General features: G+C 37.7%; 1 protein-coding gene across 18 annotated transcripts in view; it reads right to left on the reverse strand.

Moving 5' to 3' along the window:
- The window catches only part of LUC7L2 (LUC7 like 2, pre-mRNA splicing factor), a 70429-nt gene that overhangs the window by 29465 nt on the left and 22032 nt on the right, over window positions 1–18932 (reverse strand). For 7 of the 18 annotated variants that reach the window (XR_009565250.1, XM_060305242.2, XM_060305241.1 and 4 more), the window contains one exon: window positions 13082–13176. Coding sequence is in view for 14 of the 18 variants with exons in the window: in XM_060305242.2 (XP_060161225.1) it covers window positions 13082–13176 (95 nt within the window). In the remaining 4 variants the exon portion in view is untranslated. The other 11 variants (XM_060305250.2, XM_060305249.2, XM_060305248.2 and 8 more) reach the window with 5 other exon arrangements.

Raw genomic sequence — 18932 nt, forward strand, 5'->3', positions numbered from 1 at the left:
TGGCAAAATGCTTATTTTTAATTGGATAAGTTCAGTTCTGCATTTTGTCCTTTCCATCCTAAATCCTTTCCTCCACGAAGTTTTGACCAAATAACTATACCTACTTCTGATAACAGAATTCTATTATAACCTCCCAACATTTTATGTTTTACTACTTAATAAAGTTGACTCTGTTAAGTACTTTTTAACTGTTCTTTTGAAGTTCCGAAGGTGACTATTATCTCCTCAAATGGACCCTAAGCATCATGAGGAAAATGGTTTATTTCTCTTATTTTTCCCTCCTACACAGAAGATCAGGTTTGCACAACCCATGACTTAACCATTAAATAAACTTGACAATTTGACTAAGGAATTCTACTTCTAGGAACTTGAGGAAACAAGTAAGTACACAAAGATAAATGAACAATAAAGTTTAACAAATGGTGTTTTTGATTTTTAAAATTAGAAACATTTTAAGAGCCTAACAAAAGGGGTTTGATTAAATGAATTATGGAATAGCCATATAATAGATTACGTAGCCATTAGAAACAATGTTCTTGATACTAAGCGGAGAAAAGAGAAGATAGCAAAGAAAGACATATAATAAAATGCCATTTTTGTAACTTCCGATACAGATATTGCTGTGAGGTTGAAGATTTTGTTTGAATTTTTTGACAGTGGTTGAATTAAATGTAATGAGCATATGTTATTCTTATAAGCAGAAAAATCAATGAAGCCACTTCAATTTTGGAGAAAAAAATTTAAGGAACAGAAGCATGTGGAAATTGAACATCAAAATCAACAAAATATTACGGTAGTGCAAATCAAAGGGTTAACTTAGCTAATGGCAGTTAATATGTTAATGAATATATCAGTGATAGAAATGTGACACAGTAACAGCTCCAAGTATCTGCAAATATTTTTGCTTTGTTATATGTTAGTACATTTGCTCAGTTCTGTGAGCTAGATCCTAAAGGGAATTACAAAAAGGTATGAGAATATAAATTCGTGCTATCAAGGAATTTATATTCTCAATGAAAAAAAACAAGACATTAAACTAAAGCAACAGCAACAAATGTAAATAAAGATTACATACAAGGATTTCATTGCCATACTGCACACCAAAACCAAAACCAATTAACATATTAATAGTCACTGGGTAAGTAATTTAGGGAATGCCCATGTTGTGAAATAGTACATTGGCATTTAAAAAATGTAGACCGGGCTTCCCTGGTGGCGCAGTGGTTAGGAATCTGCCTACCAATGCAGGGGACACTGGTTCGAGCCCTGGTCCGGGAGGATCCCACTTGCTGCGGAGCAGCTGGGCCCATGTGCCACAACTACTGAGCCTGGGCTCTAGAGCCTGCAAACCACAACTACTGAGCCCACGTGCCACAACTACTGAAGCCTGTGCGCCTGGAGCCCGTGCTCCGCAACAAGAGAAGCCACGACAATGGGAAGCCCGCGCACCACAACGAGGAGTAACCCCAGCTCGTCGCAACTAGAGAAAGCCTGCGCATAGCACCAAAGACCCGACACAGCCAAAAATAATATAAACAAATAAATTAATTTATTAAATATATATATATCTTTAAAATAAATTTTTAAAAAATGTAGACCACTAATATGCAAGCTTCTCCAAGACAGGTGAGAAAAATTCAAAGATTCCATTTGTTAGAACACAGACACACATGCATGCACACACACTTGTATATGTACAGAAAGGACAGTGGAAGATGTACATTGAATTCTTAATAGGGTTTAGTCCTGGGAAGGTGGGGGATGATGAATAATGGGAAATATTCATGTTTTATGCTTTCTTCCCTTATACTCGAAGATTATATTGCCAAAATAATAAAGTAAGACAGAGTAGGCACTGACCAACTCAGAAAATATCCCTTTACCTCTCATTATTCATTTAACTGAGAAATTCACTTAATCTCTCAGGACTTCTCTTTTCTCAAGTACTTCAGGACTGCTATATGGATCAAATTACAGACTGACTAGATTTTAGAAGATTTTGAATGTTAATCAACACATGCAGAACTTACTCTGGACGAAGAGAAGAATGCAAGAATGCTCGACTACTTGGAAAGAAATATGATATGATAAAATCTGTTTCAGAAGCATTAACACCACACTACTGGTTGGACTAACATCCTTGTCAGACAGCAAGGAATATGTAAGAATAGACAGCAATATTGGTAAAGCACTAAAAGGAATATATACATATACCAGCTGGAGAAAAAGTGAAACAAAACCATGACAGCAGGACAGAGAGCACAGGAAATACAAACCCCTAGCCCAGCATTTGAACCAGTCCATATACTGTTCCAATGCCAATGCTATTTTCAAAATAAAACAAATCATCTACACTTTGACCTTCCTTCTTACATCTTCACTTTCTTCCTCCTCACATTTATAAAATCTCTCTTCCATCCATGGTCAGTCCCTGCTTCAAGACCCAGCTCAAGAAGCTTGCCTGGTGGTGCAGTGGTTAAGAATCCACCTGCCAGTGCAGGGCACACAGGTTTGAGCCCTGGTCCGGGAAGATCCCACATGCCACGGAGCAACTAAGCCCGTGCGCCACAACTACTGAGCCTGCGCTCTACAGCCCGCGAGCCACAACTACTGAAGCCCGCGCACCTAGAGCCCGTGCTCTGCAACAAGAGAAGCCACCACAATGAGAAGCCCGTGCACCACAAGGAAGAGTAGCCCCCGCTCGCAGCAACAAAGACCCAACGCAGCCAAACATAAATAAATAAATAAATAAATATGTATGTATGTGTGTGTGTGTGTGTATATATATATATATAAATATATATAAAGACCCAGCTCAAGAACAAGAGAAAGCCTAGTATACTATGGAAGAAGCCTTGAAATAACAAAACCTGGATATGAGTTTCAGTTATGCCACTATTGTCTTAAAACAAAAATTAAGGTTTTTCTTTCCTAATTCCAATCCTGTCACTCAAAACTAGCAAGTCAAACATGAGTGGTGGGTGAAGAGGAATGGGGCACACTGCGCATGCACAAAGTAGTTCCTGCTTTTCTACTACTTCCCAACTTCTTAACTGCCCATTCTCACTTGAATGTTCTTCCTCCAAGTTCACTTTTTCCTGAGTACATAAAGAAAAATAAAGCTCTTCTTCTACCTTTTCTTAATGTATGTTTTTTTGAAGAATATAGTAGGAAATACCTTCTTATCCATTTCTAATCCTAGATATGCAAAGATAGCTAGTTAAAATTAAAACAAATGGCCTTGCCCCACAAAGACTATTCTAATTGAGGAGAGGAAGAACTTATATAAATAAGAGAAAACAAGTGCACACTCGGTAGTATGGAGGGCAGGTACTACACAGGGGTTCAGAGGAATTGTGTGTAGTAAGCCAGGCAGGATTTAAGTTTGTACAGAAAGGTTATTCCAGGCCGAGAAATGGAGATAGGCAAAAATGAGCATGCTGGGCAAGGAGAGTACTGAAACAACAGTGAATAAATCAGTCTGGGGCTTCCCTGGTGGCGCAGTGGTTGAGAGTCCGCCTGCCGATGCAGGGGACGCAGGTTCGTTCCCCGTCCAGGAAGATCCCACATGCCATGGGGCGGCTGGGCCCGTGAGCCATGGCCGCTGAGCCTCTGCGTCCGGAGCCTGTGCTCCACAACGGGAGAGGCCACAGCAGTGAGAGGCCCGTGTAACGCAAAATAAATAGATAAATAAATAAATCAGTCTGGTCAAAACAGAGGACCAAACTGATTTATTCATTCAAGGGAGAGAGAGACCTACTAAAGATTTTAGGTTTTGACCATATAAATAATAGGGAACCACCAAAAGTTTCTGTGTGGAGGCAACATATGATAAATTCATTTCCACTCAGGAATGACTGGCTTCTTTTCTTCACATTTAGATCTCTTCAAATGTCATTTCATCAAAAAAAGTTTTCTCCACTCACTGTCAGTGTAGCCCCTTGCCCACTGTCTCAGACTTAACCACACATTTTTGTCACAGCACTTAACATCACGCCTGAAATCACATTATTTCTTTTCACACTTGGTTGTGAAAGAACATTAGAATGTAAGCCCCCATCACTAAAACAGAAACCCCTGTCCACTTCTGTATCCCCAGCATTGCACATGGCACATAGTAGGTCCTCAATAAGTATTTAAGTGAATAAATGAATGAATGCTGATCTCAGCAATTAGCAACACTCTCAGAGATAAAAAAATAAATCACTTCTTGAAGGGGAATTTTTTTAACTTTTACTGTGAATTCTCTTTACTTTTTCCATTTAGCCCTCATTAATCTGATACCTCTTGCTTGCCCTTTTCTATTTCTTTCTCTGCTTAATTCCATTATTACCTAAATTTCATTACTGCAAACACTGTTATAATAAATACCAAAAAGGGGGGACACATAAAAACCTACCTGAATTTGGATATTTTACAAATTACATTATCCAATACATCAACATATATGCTTATATTTTTTGACCTTGTAGACCAAAAACGTCTATGGGGTAATATATATTCAAGATGTTTTCAATATAGGTAAACACCAAATGCTTTAAAAAGATCCCTTCGTGAGTAACTATCCTCAAATTATTGGATTGGCCAAAAAGTTCGTTCAGGTTTTTCTGTAAGATCTTACTGGAAAACCCTATCAATCTTAAAGAAAAACCCAAACAAACTTTTTGGCCAACCCAACAGAAAGGATTATACTAAGTCATTTGATCTTGCCACCTGCACATCAAGACAGAATGCATCACATTTAAAAAAATACTTCCAGTGATAAGACAGTCCATGACTTTGCTTGATGTTTGTGGTTAATCATCTGTATAATAAAAATATGTTTCAAGTTTTTGGTTCTTACCATATGTTTGCTATGTGTTCATTGTCTACATCTTCCAAATGATGCATTTATAACTCTATCCCACCTTTCTCAATGAACAGCCTCAGAGAACACACTAGTTTCTTCAGATTTGTTAAAATGCAGTTTATAAAACTGTGCCTATCTCCATAAAATGCAGTTTATAAAACTGTGCCTATCTCCAAAAAAGATCTGGAGAGTTCAGGGACTACTAAGTGATGATTCCTGGTTCTTAGGTAATAAGCATTTATTGAGAATCATTGTACAGAAAAACAAATGTGTGGGAATTCCCTGTCGGTCCAGTGATTAGGACTCTGCACTCTCACTGTCGAGGGCCCAGGTTCAATCCCTGGTTGGGGAACCCACAAGCTGCCATGGCGTGGCCAAAAAAAAGAGAGAGAAATAAATGTGACAGTGAAACATGCTGACAAAGTATCAGGCTATGAAAAACAACCTGCTTGAACAATGACTTCCAGACCTCACTCTGCTTTGCTTGGAAATTATTGGTCTTTGCTACTCTGTAATGTTTCAAGAGTCATCCTAAATGACAGGTCCAAGATTTAAGATCCACTTCAAAGAACAACAGGGGGTTTCCCTGGTGGCACAGTGGTTAAGAATCCACCTGCCGGGCTTCCCTGGTGGCGCAGTGGTTGAGAGTCCGCCTGCCGATGCGGGGGACGCGGGTTCGTGCCCCAGTCCGGGAGGATCCCACGTGCCGCGGAGCAGCTGGGCCCATGAGCCATGGCCGCTGAGCCTGCGCGTCCAGAGGCTGTGCTCCGAGACGGGAGAGGCCACAGCAGTGAGAGGCCCACATACCGGAAAAAAAAAAAAAGAATCCACCTGCCAATGCAGGGGAGACGGCTGCAAGCCCTGGTCCGGGAAGATCCCACATGCCGTGGTGCAACTAAGCCCGTGTGCCACAACTACTGAGCCTGTGCTCTAGAGCCCGCAAGCCACAACTACTGAAGCCTGCGTGCCTAGAGCCTGTGCTCTGCAACAACAGAAGCCACTGCAATGAAAAGCCCGCACACCGCAACAAAGAGTAGCCCCCGCTCGCCGCAACTAGAGAAAGCCCGTGTGCAGCAACAAAGACCCAATGCAGCCAAAACAAAACAAATAAAAAACAAAAACAAAGCCAAAACAAACAGCAGGACAGAGGACATACATAATTATAAATGAAATAAGGTAGCTGTGTGTAAAATATTTACTGAAGCTGGCATACAGGTACATGAAGTTCATTATACAACAACTCTACTTTTACTTATAGTTGAAATTTTCTATTAATGACGTTTAAAAAGACTCCTCAGGCTTCCCTAGTGGCGCAGTGGTTGAGAGTCCACCTGCCGATGCAGGGGACACGGGTTCGTGCCCCGGTCCGGGAAGATCCCACATGCCGCGGAGCAGCTGGGCCCGTGAGCCATGGCCGCTGAGCCTGCGCGTCCGGAGCCTGTGCTCCGCAACAGGAGAGGCCACAACAGTGAGAGGCCCGCGTACCGCCAAAAAAAAAAAAAAAAAAAAAAAGATTCCTCAAACTGATTCAATATTACAGAATAAAAATTAGAGTAAAATTAACTTGTATTTGATCTACAAAGACTGGACATCAGCACAATAGTTCATCTTATTTACATGTATGTATATTTGTATTTAACCATTAATCCAAGTCACGGACAAACATGCTGACCAACCTCAATTAGAGACAGACTAAACTAGAACACGATTCTAGAACACATGGTCTCTGGGTCCCCTTAAAAAAATCACTTCCATAAGCCTGAAGTATATTAACTTATTTTAAGAATATGAAATTAATGACTGCAAGATTATTCTCAATAACAGAAAAAGGTTATTTCCCAAGGACAGAAGTACCCCAAGTTGAACAGCTCAGGGTATTCATGTGCCAATTTGCCAACAATACTCCAAATTATATACTGGACTGGGTTTTTAAAGTTTAACAGTAAAGCTCTAATTATTCACTGGGAAGCCCTTAATACGCCTCTGATTTCCTAAGCACCAAATGTATTTTTGGTTTACTGCTTGTTAAAGGAATGCGTATTTTTGTAAGAAACAGAGAATAAAATATAAGCAGAAAATCTGATTAATATAAGGACACTTCAAAATCCAGATCTGGTAAAAACCTGGGCTATCTGGCAGTTTTGCAAATTTGGAAGCTCTAGAAATTGACGGTCATAGAAATTTAAAAACAAAAAAATTCAAGCCAGTCATCTGGGCCAATGTTTTCTTTTCTTTCTTTTTTTTTTAATTTCGGCCATGCCATGGCGGCTTCTGGGATCTCAGTTCCCTGAACAGGGATTAAATTAAACCTGGGCCACAGCAGTCAACGTGCCGAATCCTAACCACTAGACCACCTGGGCTAATGTTAAAAACATTTGTTTAAAAACGCCTAAGTATCCCAAAACAAACCCTTTCCGGAGAAGAGGTTATGAGTTTAAACTGTCTATAAACTAATTTTCTCACATCTGCATGTGAAACCACTGCTGTCATGTTTTGATACGCAACTCAATATCAAGATACTCTACAGGGCTTCCCTGGTGGCGCAGTGGTTGAGAGTCTGCCTGCCGATGCTGGGGACGCGGGTTCGTGTCCCGGTCCGGAGGATCCCACATGCCGCGGAGCGGCTGGGCGCGTGAGCCACGGCCGCTGAGCCTGCGCGTCCGGAGCCTGTGCTCCGCAACAGGAGAGGCCACAACAGTGAGAGGCCCACGTACCGCAAAAAAAAAAAAAAAAAAAAAGAATACCCTCCAGCTCCTTATCTGTTAGAAGGTAATACTTTTTCCACAGTCATTAATTTTTGAAACTCAAAGTTAGCTTTTGGAACATTTATTTCACTTTCTACTTCTGGGTGATTGATTATTCATTTAACACAATGGAGCGACACTGTTCTAGATGCTGGGGATATAGGAGTGAACAAAACGTCCTTGCCCTTACTATGAAACTTACGTTCTACTGAGTGGCTGAGAAAATTCTGTGTAGGTTTAGTTCTTATCACTTATTCTGCTTCTCTAAACTTTCATGGCTCCTTTAAATTTGTACTATCAAAGAGACTTCAGCAGTTTTAAAGTTCAGGTTTGTAGGTATCCAAGGAATTGATTATAACCAGGCCTTAAAAGAAAGCGTTAGAGAAGCAATAAAGGAGTTTCAATTAATAAACTTCATTTTGGATAAAACCCAGAACCTACTGGGGACACCGTAAAATCAACTCAGGATTTTTGACAACCAATAAATACTCCCATCCAATCACTTCAAAAGGCAGATAAAATTTTACTATATTCCTGTCCCTAAGTATTTCACAATATCAGCTTTTCTTAAATTCTATTTCAGAGCTGCAGACTCTCTTTATAAAAACAAAATGTCATGGAAAAATCCCTGTATTTAAAATGTGTAAAAATTCCCGTCAAAATAGGAAGGACTGGCCTGTCCTCAGGTCCTCAGTGAATGAGGTACCTCTAAGGACATTTCAGAAACATCTTAAAGTCACTGTCTTAGGTAACTGTGTTATCTAAAAAAACTAACAACACAACAAAAAACATTTTAAAAAGTATTCAGATTAAAATAACCCTAAGATTCCTGTGTGGTATAATATACTGTGATTCTTTGTGAGACATCTGACAAAGACAATTTCTCTGAACCTTAATTTTTTCTATCTATATAAAATGATGGCCAGGGCTTCCCTGGTGGCGCAGTGGTTGAGAGTCCGCCTGCCAATGCAGGGGACACAGGTTCGTACCCGGGTCCAGGAAGATCCCACATGCCGCAAAGCGGCTGGTCCCATGAGCCATGGCCGCTGAGCCTGTGCGTCCAGAGCCTGTGCTCCGCAACGGGAGAGGCCACAACAGTGAGAGGCCCGCGTACCGCAAAAAACAAAAACAAAAACAAAAACAAAAAAGACGCAGACATAGAGAATGGACTTGAGGACACAGGGAGGGGGAAGGGTAAGCTGGGACGAAGTGAGAGAGTGGCATTGACTTAAATATACTACCAAATGTAAAACATATAGCTAGCGGGAAGCAGCTGCATAGCACAGGGAGATCGGCTCAGTGCTTTGTGGCCACCTAGAGGGATGGGACAGGGAGGGTGGGAGGGAGACGTAAGAGGGAGGAGATATGGGGATGTATGTATATGTATAGCTGATTCACTTTGTTATAAAGCAGAAACTAACACACCATTGTAAAGCAATTATACTCCAATAAAGATGTTAAAAAAAAAATGATGGCCTTACACTAGAAAACATGATGGCCTGTCAACACTAAAATTATACTATGATGAAGGCTATAAGAATTAGTAGTGGCCACTTCTGAATTTAGGATAGATGCATTATGAGAGTATATATTTCCATCTCTGCAGATCTTAATCTCAAGTTTCTGCTTTAGATTTAATGCCTTCTGTAAATTATTACTATCATATATCCTTTTCCTAGATCACTAGGAACTAAATGGAAAGATTTTTTTTTAAGCTCTTCAATATACTTATCTTTCCTTAGGGAATATATGTGCCAGAAATAATGTGGTTCATTTTTTTGGGGGGGAGGGGGACAACTGTACTTAGGTTTTTTGTTTTGCCTAAATCTGAAAGGGGATGCTGTCTACTTTCTGCATGGTAAATAGAAGAGGGAGAAAACTAATTGTTCCAAAGGAGGAGAAGAGTGAGACTAAAACAAAAAATTCTGGATGAACAGGAAAATAATCCATGCCTTTGAAATATAAAAACTTCCTAATTATAGAAATATTCATGCTTCTTATAAAAACCATAATCTAAAGATACATATACACACAATTATTTTGATTCTCTGTTCTACATTTTACCTCCTCTAATTAATTTGTTAGCTTAAGAGTCAGTTATAGCAGAATAACCTACATGGGAAAAGAATCTGAAAAAGAATGGATATACATATAACTGAATCATTTTGCTGTATACCTGAAACTAACACATTGTAAATCAACTATACTCCAATATAAAATTAAAAAAAAAAAAGTTAGTTATACCAGAGTACCAGACTAAAGAATGGTAAAATGTTAACAGGAGCATTTTCATCAAGCTGAATTCCAGGAACTTCCCTAGTGGCACGTGGTTGGGAATCCGCCTGCCAATTCAGGGGACAAGGGTTCTATCTCTGGTCCGGGAAGATCCCACATGACGCAGAGCAACTAAGCCCGTGCGCCACAACTGCTGAGCCTGTGAGCCACAACTACTGAAGCCTGCACGCCTAAAGCCCATGCTCTGCAACAAGAGAAGCCACTGCAATGAGAAGCCTGCACACCACAATGAAGAGTAGCCCCCACTCACCGCAACTAGAGAAAGCCTGCAAGCAGCAATGAAGACCCAACGCAGCCAAACATAAATAAATAAAGATAAATATATTTTAAAAAAAGCTGAATTCCAAAAATATTCCATACTGTCAGTTATGAGTATATTTTTAGAAACGGTACTCTTCATCTCCAAGTGCTCAGTATAAAGTTCAACCTTTTTATAATAATAATAAGCCAAAGAATATATTTCTGTGTATTATTCTGCTAAATAATCCAGAATATTGATGAGTCATATTCTGCTGGAAGTGACAGATCTGAGGAACAAGGTCTGGAAAACTAAAGGGCAACCTTCAGTTACATAACAAAGAAAAAGCATTATAAAAAGTTACAATTTAGTTCTTTTCATCCTTGATCTAACATCAAAAATAAATAAATAAACAAGCATCTTCAACACACGGAAGTGTGAACTATTAGATTCCGTGCCAAAACAGCGTGTGTTCTACAGAGACTGGATGCTAAAGAAGTCTGAGCTCTATAATTACAAACCATTTGTACATAGGATAAACTGTTATAAATAGCCCTTTTTAGTAATAAGAATCATGAGAAAGTCACTCTGTGGATGATTTCAAGTTCTCAAGGACATCACACTGTGACAACCTTGGACTCTTACAAAGTCCTAGAGCCAGCCCTTAAAACTCTGCTTAAGAGGTTCACAACCACTTAACCCCATCCTTACATATGACAATCTCTTGCCTATTAAGATGACAAAAAGGAGATATTTCTCATACAGTGTTTCCCTGGCAAGTGCCTTTCCAAGGGCTTTCCTTAACTGTTTTTCATGTGATCCAAGACACCATCAATCTTAAGCCTCATCATTAAATTCTGTACTATAAGAAAAATGTTACAAATTAAAATAGTGTTTTTCTATCATCAATTTTAAGATGCATATTTCAGAGATATTAAAATTTGAAAAAATGTGCTTCTTACAAATCCAGCAAGAATTGTATAAGAAAGAAAGTCCAAGACCAACACTAATCCTTTTAACTTGATAAAGGATTAAGTATTACCTACAGAGTAGAAAACATGTTGAATAGAACTACAGCTCAGAAAATTTGGGTTTGGTTCCAGTTTTACCTTAAATCAATACAACTAAATAATTTTGAATAAATCACTTTACTGTCATTAAGGCTAACTATGGAACATACACCCAACAGAATTATTTTGAAAAATAAATGAATGTGACTGCACTGTATACATTATAAAATGTAAAAGTACAATTGTGATGTCAGATTTTTTTCATTATTATTAATGCCATACCTGAAGAATATAATAATATGTCAAAGTCTTGCTATGGCTGGTTTTAAAGTACTAAAAATTTAAATTCTGCCATTTTATCAATTAATCTTATCCTCAAAATTCATTTGAAGTGACAATTTAGCCTTAAATATCATTAAATGTTAAATTTAATAATAAATGTGAAGAATCAAATAATACTACAGATAATTACTAATATTATAGATTTCAACTGTATTATAGCAGAGTAGAAAATACTTTAATTATGGAAATTCTAAAGAGCAGATATCAGGGTTAATTATCTGTCACAGTCCTAATTCAAGTGCTCAGAAACTGGATGTCTTCCCTTTCAATATTATACTTAAAAAAATTTAAGTATTACATATTTTTTAAATGTTAGCTCTTCTATTCCTTTTAACATAATATAGTTTCGACGGTCTTTACTATTGGAAAAAGTGGTGTTTTTGATCAAAAATGCCTTGATACTTATGTATTTGGGGTATTTAACTCCTCCTATCAGGAAGAAACCACTCTTTAAGACTCTGAGCTTCCACTTCAGGGTGCACGGGTTCCATGCCTGGGTAGGGAACTAAGATCCCACATGCCACGTGGCACGGCCAAAAAAAAAAAAAAGAAGAAGAAACCACTAATTTAGACAACTTTAATTAAGGGAACTCATTGCTTCTGCAAATGGAAGTTTGAAATCTTTTCTTCATTTCAGACAAATAACAAAGTCAGCTAAATGTTTAGGCCCTACCAGCCCTCCTCTGCTATCCTTGTGAATGGAAGCTCTTGAAAGTGAGTTATCATTTCAATCAAATCCAAAAGCCAGGGAATCAAATCCTCTGTCCCATTTAAATAGGTCCATCATCATGTGATTTATCTACCAAATTAAAATGATGCTCTAAGATTAACCAACATCACTAGATATAGAACTTAAATTAAGTGAGCTTTACATCATTAGGAGTAAGCAATATACGTGAATTTTAACCGACAACGATACTCACAAATTGTGTAAATTTAAGTATTTACCAGTATATTTTCCCCACAATGATTTCCATATTCAAATGTGCACAAATCTTAATAAAAATGTATACTGTTTTGGATGAAAGTCTACTCTGCTCAACAGTGAAGTAAACAATTTAAAAAATCATTTACAGGGCTTCCCTGGTGGCGCAGTGGTTGAGAGTCCGCCTGCCGATGCAAGGGACACAGGTTCGTGCCCCGGTCTGGGAAGATCCTACATGCTGCGGAGCGGCTGGGCCCGTGACCCATGGCCGCTAAGCCTGCGCGTCTGGAGTCTGTGCTCCGCAACGGCAGAGGCCACAACAGCGAGAGGCTCGCGTACCAACAACAACAAAAAAATCATTTATATTATTTCTAAACTAAAAGTGCAACTGCTGTATAATAACTGCCTCTATGTTTCAAATAAGAAATGCTTTTTAAAAGCTTGCTCTGAAGAATGGAAAAAATTATAAAGTAAAACTCAGCAATCATTTTTGTGAGGAATTCAATTATTGCAGATCTAAATTATCAACCTGAATATAAGGGATGCAAATTGCTGCGCTAACAAGTGTTTAAAAAAAAAAATCACTGAATAATAATGTGACACGAAATTAAGACTTTATCAAATAGTTTGTTTTCGTAGTATACCAATAACAAAACAAAAGATTTAATAAACACGTACAGTTCCAGACAGGACATCATGGGGGCAACAATTCAGAAGGTGACTCTTGCATACTCTGTCATCACTGAATTTGATTCGTTGACGAGTAGTATCTCCTGTAATAGAGGAAAGTTAATAACATTCAAGGTTAGACAACTGGAAGATATTTGTTTTCTGAGAGCCCTACCATCACTAGCTTTGTATGTGTGGCTATACACACACACATTTATAAATCAGCTCAAGAGGGGTTAGTTTTTATATAATATCCTACAGAAAAACTATTTTAGACAACATGCAGTTGCAGTATGTGTACTGCACATGTAATTCAAATAGTCAAAGTGGGAAAGCAATGCATTCTGTTAAACAGAGTACTTCAGAAAAGCATAGCATGTAGAGCAGGAATGGACCTTAAAGATTATCGAGTCCAACTCCTTCATACTGCAGATGAGGAAACTGCGGCCCCAAGAGGTTAAGTGACTTGCAGCAGACCCACTAGGAGAATTTCTACTGGTATACAATGTTCCCTACTTGACACTAAGCACTGATTTATATTTTAATTATTTACATTAATTGAAAAACATAAAAAGTAATCTTGCAAACATTGCATACACACTGCGAATCCCCACTGAACCCCAGACGCCATTTCTTCCACTATTTTGTTCCAGCTGAAGTGTCTCCCTTTTGCTGCTGGGAGGAGTTAGAGAGGGTAGAATAACGTGTTTAAGAGCGTACAAACCTGGAAGAAGGACTTACACACCAGTCAAACAAAGGCATACTGCCTAAATGAAATGTTAACTTTAATGCCTCCAAAGGTCCCACACCTCCAAGTTTTATGTAGTCTGTGCTATATATGGCCAAACCGGGTACATTTAAATTCATTCTGTCTTCATTTAACATAATACACCTCCTAAGCAACAGAAGCACCCAACCTAATCAAATATGCCTATCTACTCAAAACTTTAAAGAATCTAAGAAAAAGAAAGGTAACTATATTAACAAAATATAGATGTTAGTTACATTTTTTTTGCTTAGAATCTCTTTGGGGGGTAGGGGGACTCTTAAGGACATTTCCTCTAAGTAAAATGATAAGCCCTAGGAAATGAACGTGTTTTATTTTTAGCCCTAAACTGATATCGTCATTGATGAATGAAAACCTACTGGTGAATTACTGAAGCGAGAACTGTTGGTACCAAAATAGACTTTAAACACCACTGAACTAAAAACTTTCATCTAGGAAGTGATTCAATTATCTAAATTAATTTGTTTTTCACATGTGAATAACAAAAAAGGTTAAAACTTTACCCCTTTCACATGGTCTTATTTTGAAGAGCTTAACTCAAAGTCAACTAAATACTATCATTTTTAGGCGGGGTAAGATTTTGTTCAAATTGTTTTAATTTGGTTAAAAAGACTTAAAGAACATATTCATTTACAACCAGGTTTATAAAATTTTAAGAATAGTAATTTATAGCTAAAATGATAGCTTCAGAGCAGTTCAACAATAGGTTTTCTAGAGGCTAGTCTCTAGTTAAAGTAGGTTATTTTTGACACCACAATTTGGAATAATTAATTTAGTGTTCACGCCTGCTACTATAATAAAGGTTATTTTGATGGTCCTTTTTTCCTTTTAAACACAACTGCTTTTGTTCCACATTCATTAACACATCTGAAAAGTTAGTGATAACTCACGGCTCGGCGAATGCGGGGCCTTTCTGACACTCCCTTGCAGACTGAAGTAGGCAGGCATAGATACATTGAACCTTTACAAATAAAACAAGGGGCCAGATTGTTCAGTCTGTATAGAATAGACTCTGCCAGCAATTTCAATATAGCATCTAGAAGTACATGTTGACTGTAAAGATTCTTGTATATGAAAACAAAAGTGAACAAAATCAGGGTTTTTTGTTTTGTTTTGTTTTGTTCTAAAATATTGACTTAACAAGTGTAACCCTAGAGAAGAATATGACTGATCACAGGTAAAAGTCCAAGGCTGGAGCTCTGTAAAGTGGTCCTTGGGCAAACTGGGGTTTTGAAAAATGTTTTTTTATAAAGTATATTTCATCAAGACTTTGGTGAGGGCCTTAAGCTCATGTCAGAATGGTACTCTGATGAGCTCACACCAGAATGGCAATGCTTTATTAGAGGCTTTTTGCTTTCTCGCATGTACCCAAATTATGCTAAGAAATTTAAAGATAATACAAATTTTTGAAGAAAAAAAAACTTACGTATCTAGAAGTCTCCCTGCTACAAGTTTCTAAGTTTTTCAGTAATGCAACAGCAGTATTGTTTCAGTGCTTTGTCAAACTAATGGCTCAAGAATATGACAAGCCAGGCCTTCGACTAAAATCAAGATTCTCTGAAGTTTTACTAGTCAAACATTTCCTCTGAAATCACGACATAAATCTAATATTAAGACATATGTGCCTTGAAGACACTGCTATCAGATAAAATGAGAACAATTCCAAATATGAACTAAGCAAAATCATCCCTGAGGACCTTTAAGTGTCAGTTTCTATAAATGCCAAAAAGTATTTTTAAATAACTCCTCACTACATACGAATGGTTGCTCTATAAACATTTGATAACTGCAGCAAACACAATAAATACAGCTATCAAATATCAGCCTGTACAGGACAGAAATCTTTGTAACAATGAAATAATAAAATTCCTAATAATTTGAGATACAGAAATACCCTGAGAGGTACTAGCAACTGAATATGTTTACTGATATTTTTTAAATTTTACTTGAGAGACTTTAAGGTTAACATTTTAAAATAATTTGACTATATTACCGTACAGTATTTAATAAATGTATTTTATTTGGGCTTAAGCCATGAAAGTATAATCTGGCTAAACCAACAAAGAATTTTAAAATAAAAATACTAGTAATATAAACTGTCAATATATCTGGCCCAAACCATGTTTTTCAAAAGAAACTAGGTAAAACAGCACCCACTAAAAAACAAAGGAGGGGGGAGAGGGAAACTATAATTAATAAGGAACAAATATGAACCAAATCTCCTTATAATACAAGGAATTACTTTATTAATTCAATGTACTTTATCTTTGGGTTTTCTGGGTATATATTCGTTATAAAAATAACCTAAGTTAAAAGAACAATTGCTCTGTTACACTAATATTGGATCCAAATAATAGAATCAAGCCCAATACTGAACATATCCTCTGTGCTAGGCAATGGGATTACAAAGAGGCATTTAAGACAAGCTCTCTACCCTCAAGGAGCCCCTCATTTTCCTAGAGAAACAGGATATTTAAATGCAGTAACAAGTAATACAAAAGGAAGCATGATCCAAGTGCCAGATGAATGTTTGTAATGGATGAAATACTACCAAATAGTAGTACTTCAGGAATTCTAAGACTAGAATGACCACCAAGGACTGAAGAGTTTAGAGAAGGCTTCATGCAATGAGTAGAAGCCATTATTTGAAGGAAAGACAGGACTTAGACCAAAGGAAAGGGGAAAGAAGAGCATTCCAAACTGGCGGTAATACCTTTGACAAAGCTTATAGAGGCAGGAAGGTTTGGGAAACAATAAGTAAGTCGTATCTGGCTTTGGCAAATGGCTTCATGTAGGGGAATAGCAAAGCTGGGGCAAGAATAATATTTTTAGGGTAAAATCTGATTTAATTTTTTCTGCACCCAGATTTTAAATGTGTAAACAAAGAAAAAAGTTTAAAAATAATGGGGCGGGGGTTAGACCAAGTTATTTGAGTTCACAACAACAAAATGCCCTCTCCATAAAAACATGGCAGGCTCTCTTCTCTGTGACCTCCGTAATACTAAATAATTAGGCTTTGTACATAACTATAATGATGAGATTTGAGATTAAAAACTTGATTTAGAACTTTGAAAGGAAAAGTGTTCTTCATCTGAATGGAAGCATCAAAATTTCTATTAATGTTTTTTCTACCAAGCAACTACCTTCAGAGTAACAACTCTCTTAACCTCTGTTGTTCAACCTCTTCATGAGTTTCATGAATCATAACCTATATTTGAGAACACCTGAGTCATAGGTATACAATAAAAACTAGAATAAATATTATTCCTCTCAAGGTCTTTCAGTCACGTTAACAGAGTATGAGGTGCTACTGAGGCAGTTTTACTCAGGGAATATGGACAGCCCACTCTAAAAAGAAGGCTTCTGTCCAAACTACTCAAATATTGCTATTCTCAAAATCTCCTTCAATCTGTAGGGAGGGAAAGATAAACCCACTGTAAATCCCAACACTGCCATTTTATGGTCCTGCCCTTTCTGAAACAGACTTAAACTGTAGTAGCAACACTTAAAAATCTTAGCCTAGATGGTATCTGACATCATTTTACATGGTGCATGCTATTTTCCCAATATCCACCCCCTCCCTTCCAGCGCCAACCACCCTCTCCCACCCATACAAACAATAAATCAAATCAACTTTCATAGATTTAGGTGCTATTTTAAAAACATCAAAATTTTACTTTACCCATTCTCTCCGATGCTCCCTGTATTTTTTTAAGCTGTGAGTGGATGACCATGCTATGTGATCAACAACTGTGAAGGCTAAGCAAAAGTGAACTGAGTTTAGTATTGTAATTTCAAAAGAACCTTAAACTTTGTAATATTTGACATATATAATGGTATGCAGAATCCTTATTTTACCGCATTTTATCAGGCATTAATGGCAAGCAATTTATAAAAACAACTAGTATTTCTTTTGTACAGAATCAGCTAAGAGCTTAGCTTAGAGAAAACAGAGAAGAGAAAACTCAACAGCACACAAAGCAAATGGAAGCATCCTAGTTTATAAATGGGGCCAGAAGAGGAAAAGCTCTCCCACATTCTCCAATGTGACAACCAAAGCCCTCCCCACAGGCATACTTGTTAGGGGCCACGTGTCACTGTTGGCTTGGGACAGGGCAGGCACATTCCCTCTGAAATAAATTCCATGCCCTCTCAGTGAAAGGAAAGCCAGAGCTAGAAAGAGAGGTGAATAAGCCTAAAGCTTCTCATTTCCCTGTGCCCTCAAATCTTCAAATGTTCCACCTTCTTATTACCTACAACATAAGCTAGGACTCCACATAATAATGTGGGAACTATATAAAGACCAATTTCTAGTCTAGTAACAGAGCAGGAAGAGACCTGTCCTGTACAGAAAACACATGTCTTCATATGGACAAGTAAACCCCTATGTCTTCACGTGGAACCAAGATAAAAGCTACTGCTTCACTGTAACTATTATAGCAAAGAACAAATTCGATCATTTTTACACACTCCTCCAATAGTCTCACCAAATCCACTAACATCTCCCACCTACCTTTGTTGTTCCTTTAGAATTTAGCCTAAAGCTCACCTATAAGAACCCTTTTATAATAACCTTAAAAGAAAAAACTCTTATTACTCCATGTTACCTTGTTAATAAATACAGTTTAATTCATTGTATATTTATATAGTACAAAGTATAGGGTTTATTTTATGAAAAGATTCACTACCATGTCTTAACATTATATGATTACTGATGCTCTGGAAACATTTAATAGGACTCGATACATGTCAAACTTTTCAGGAATACATTTATTACAAAAGGAAAGAAAAAATACTCAGCCAAAGATGGCAGCGGGAAAAACTAATTAAGGCATTCTCCCTTCCAAATGTAATATCAAGTCATTCTTTCTAACAGAACTTATAAAATCATACTGAGTATTAGTAGAGGCTTTCCTTTCCCCCAGAAAATGCAAAAAATAAGGGTACTGAAAGGTCATCCCTCTTAATTCTTTCATATGGTCCTACAGGTTTATCATTACAAATAGGTACCAATATCACCCCCACCATAATCACCATGACAAGCCCGACATTTTAAAAATGCAATGCCCACTG

This window comes from Globicephala melas, chromosome 9, assembly GCF_963455315.2.
Source record: "Globicephala melas chromosome 9, mGloMel1.2, whole genome shotgun sequence".
NCBI lineage: Eukaryota > Metazoa > Chordata > Mammalia > Artiodactyla > Delphinidae > Globicephala > Globicephala melas.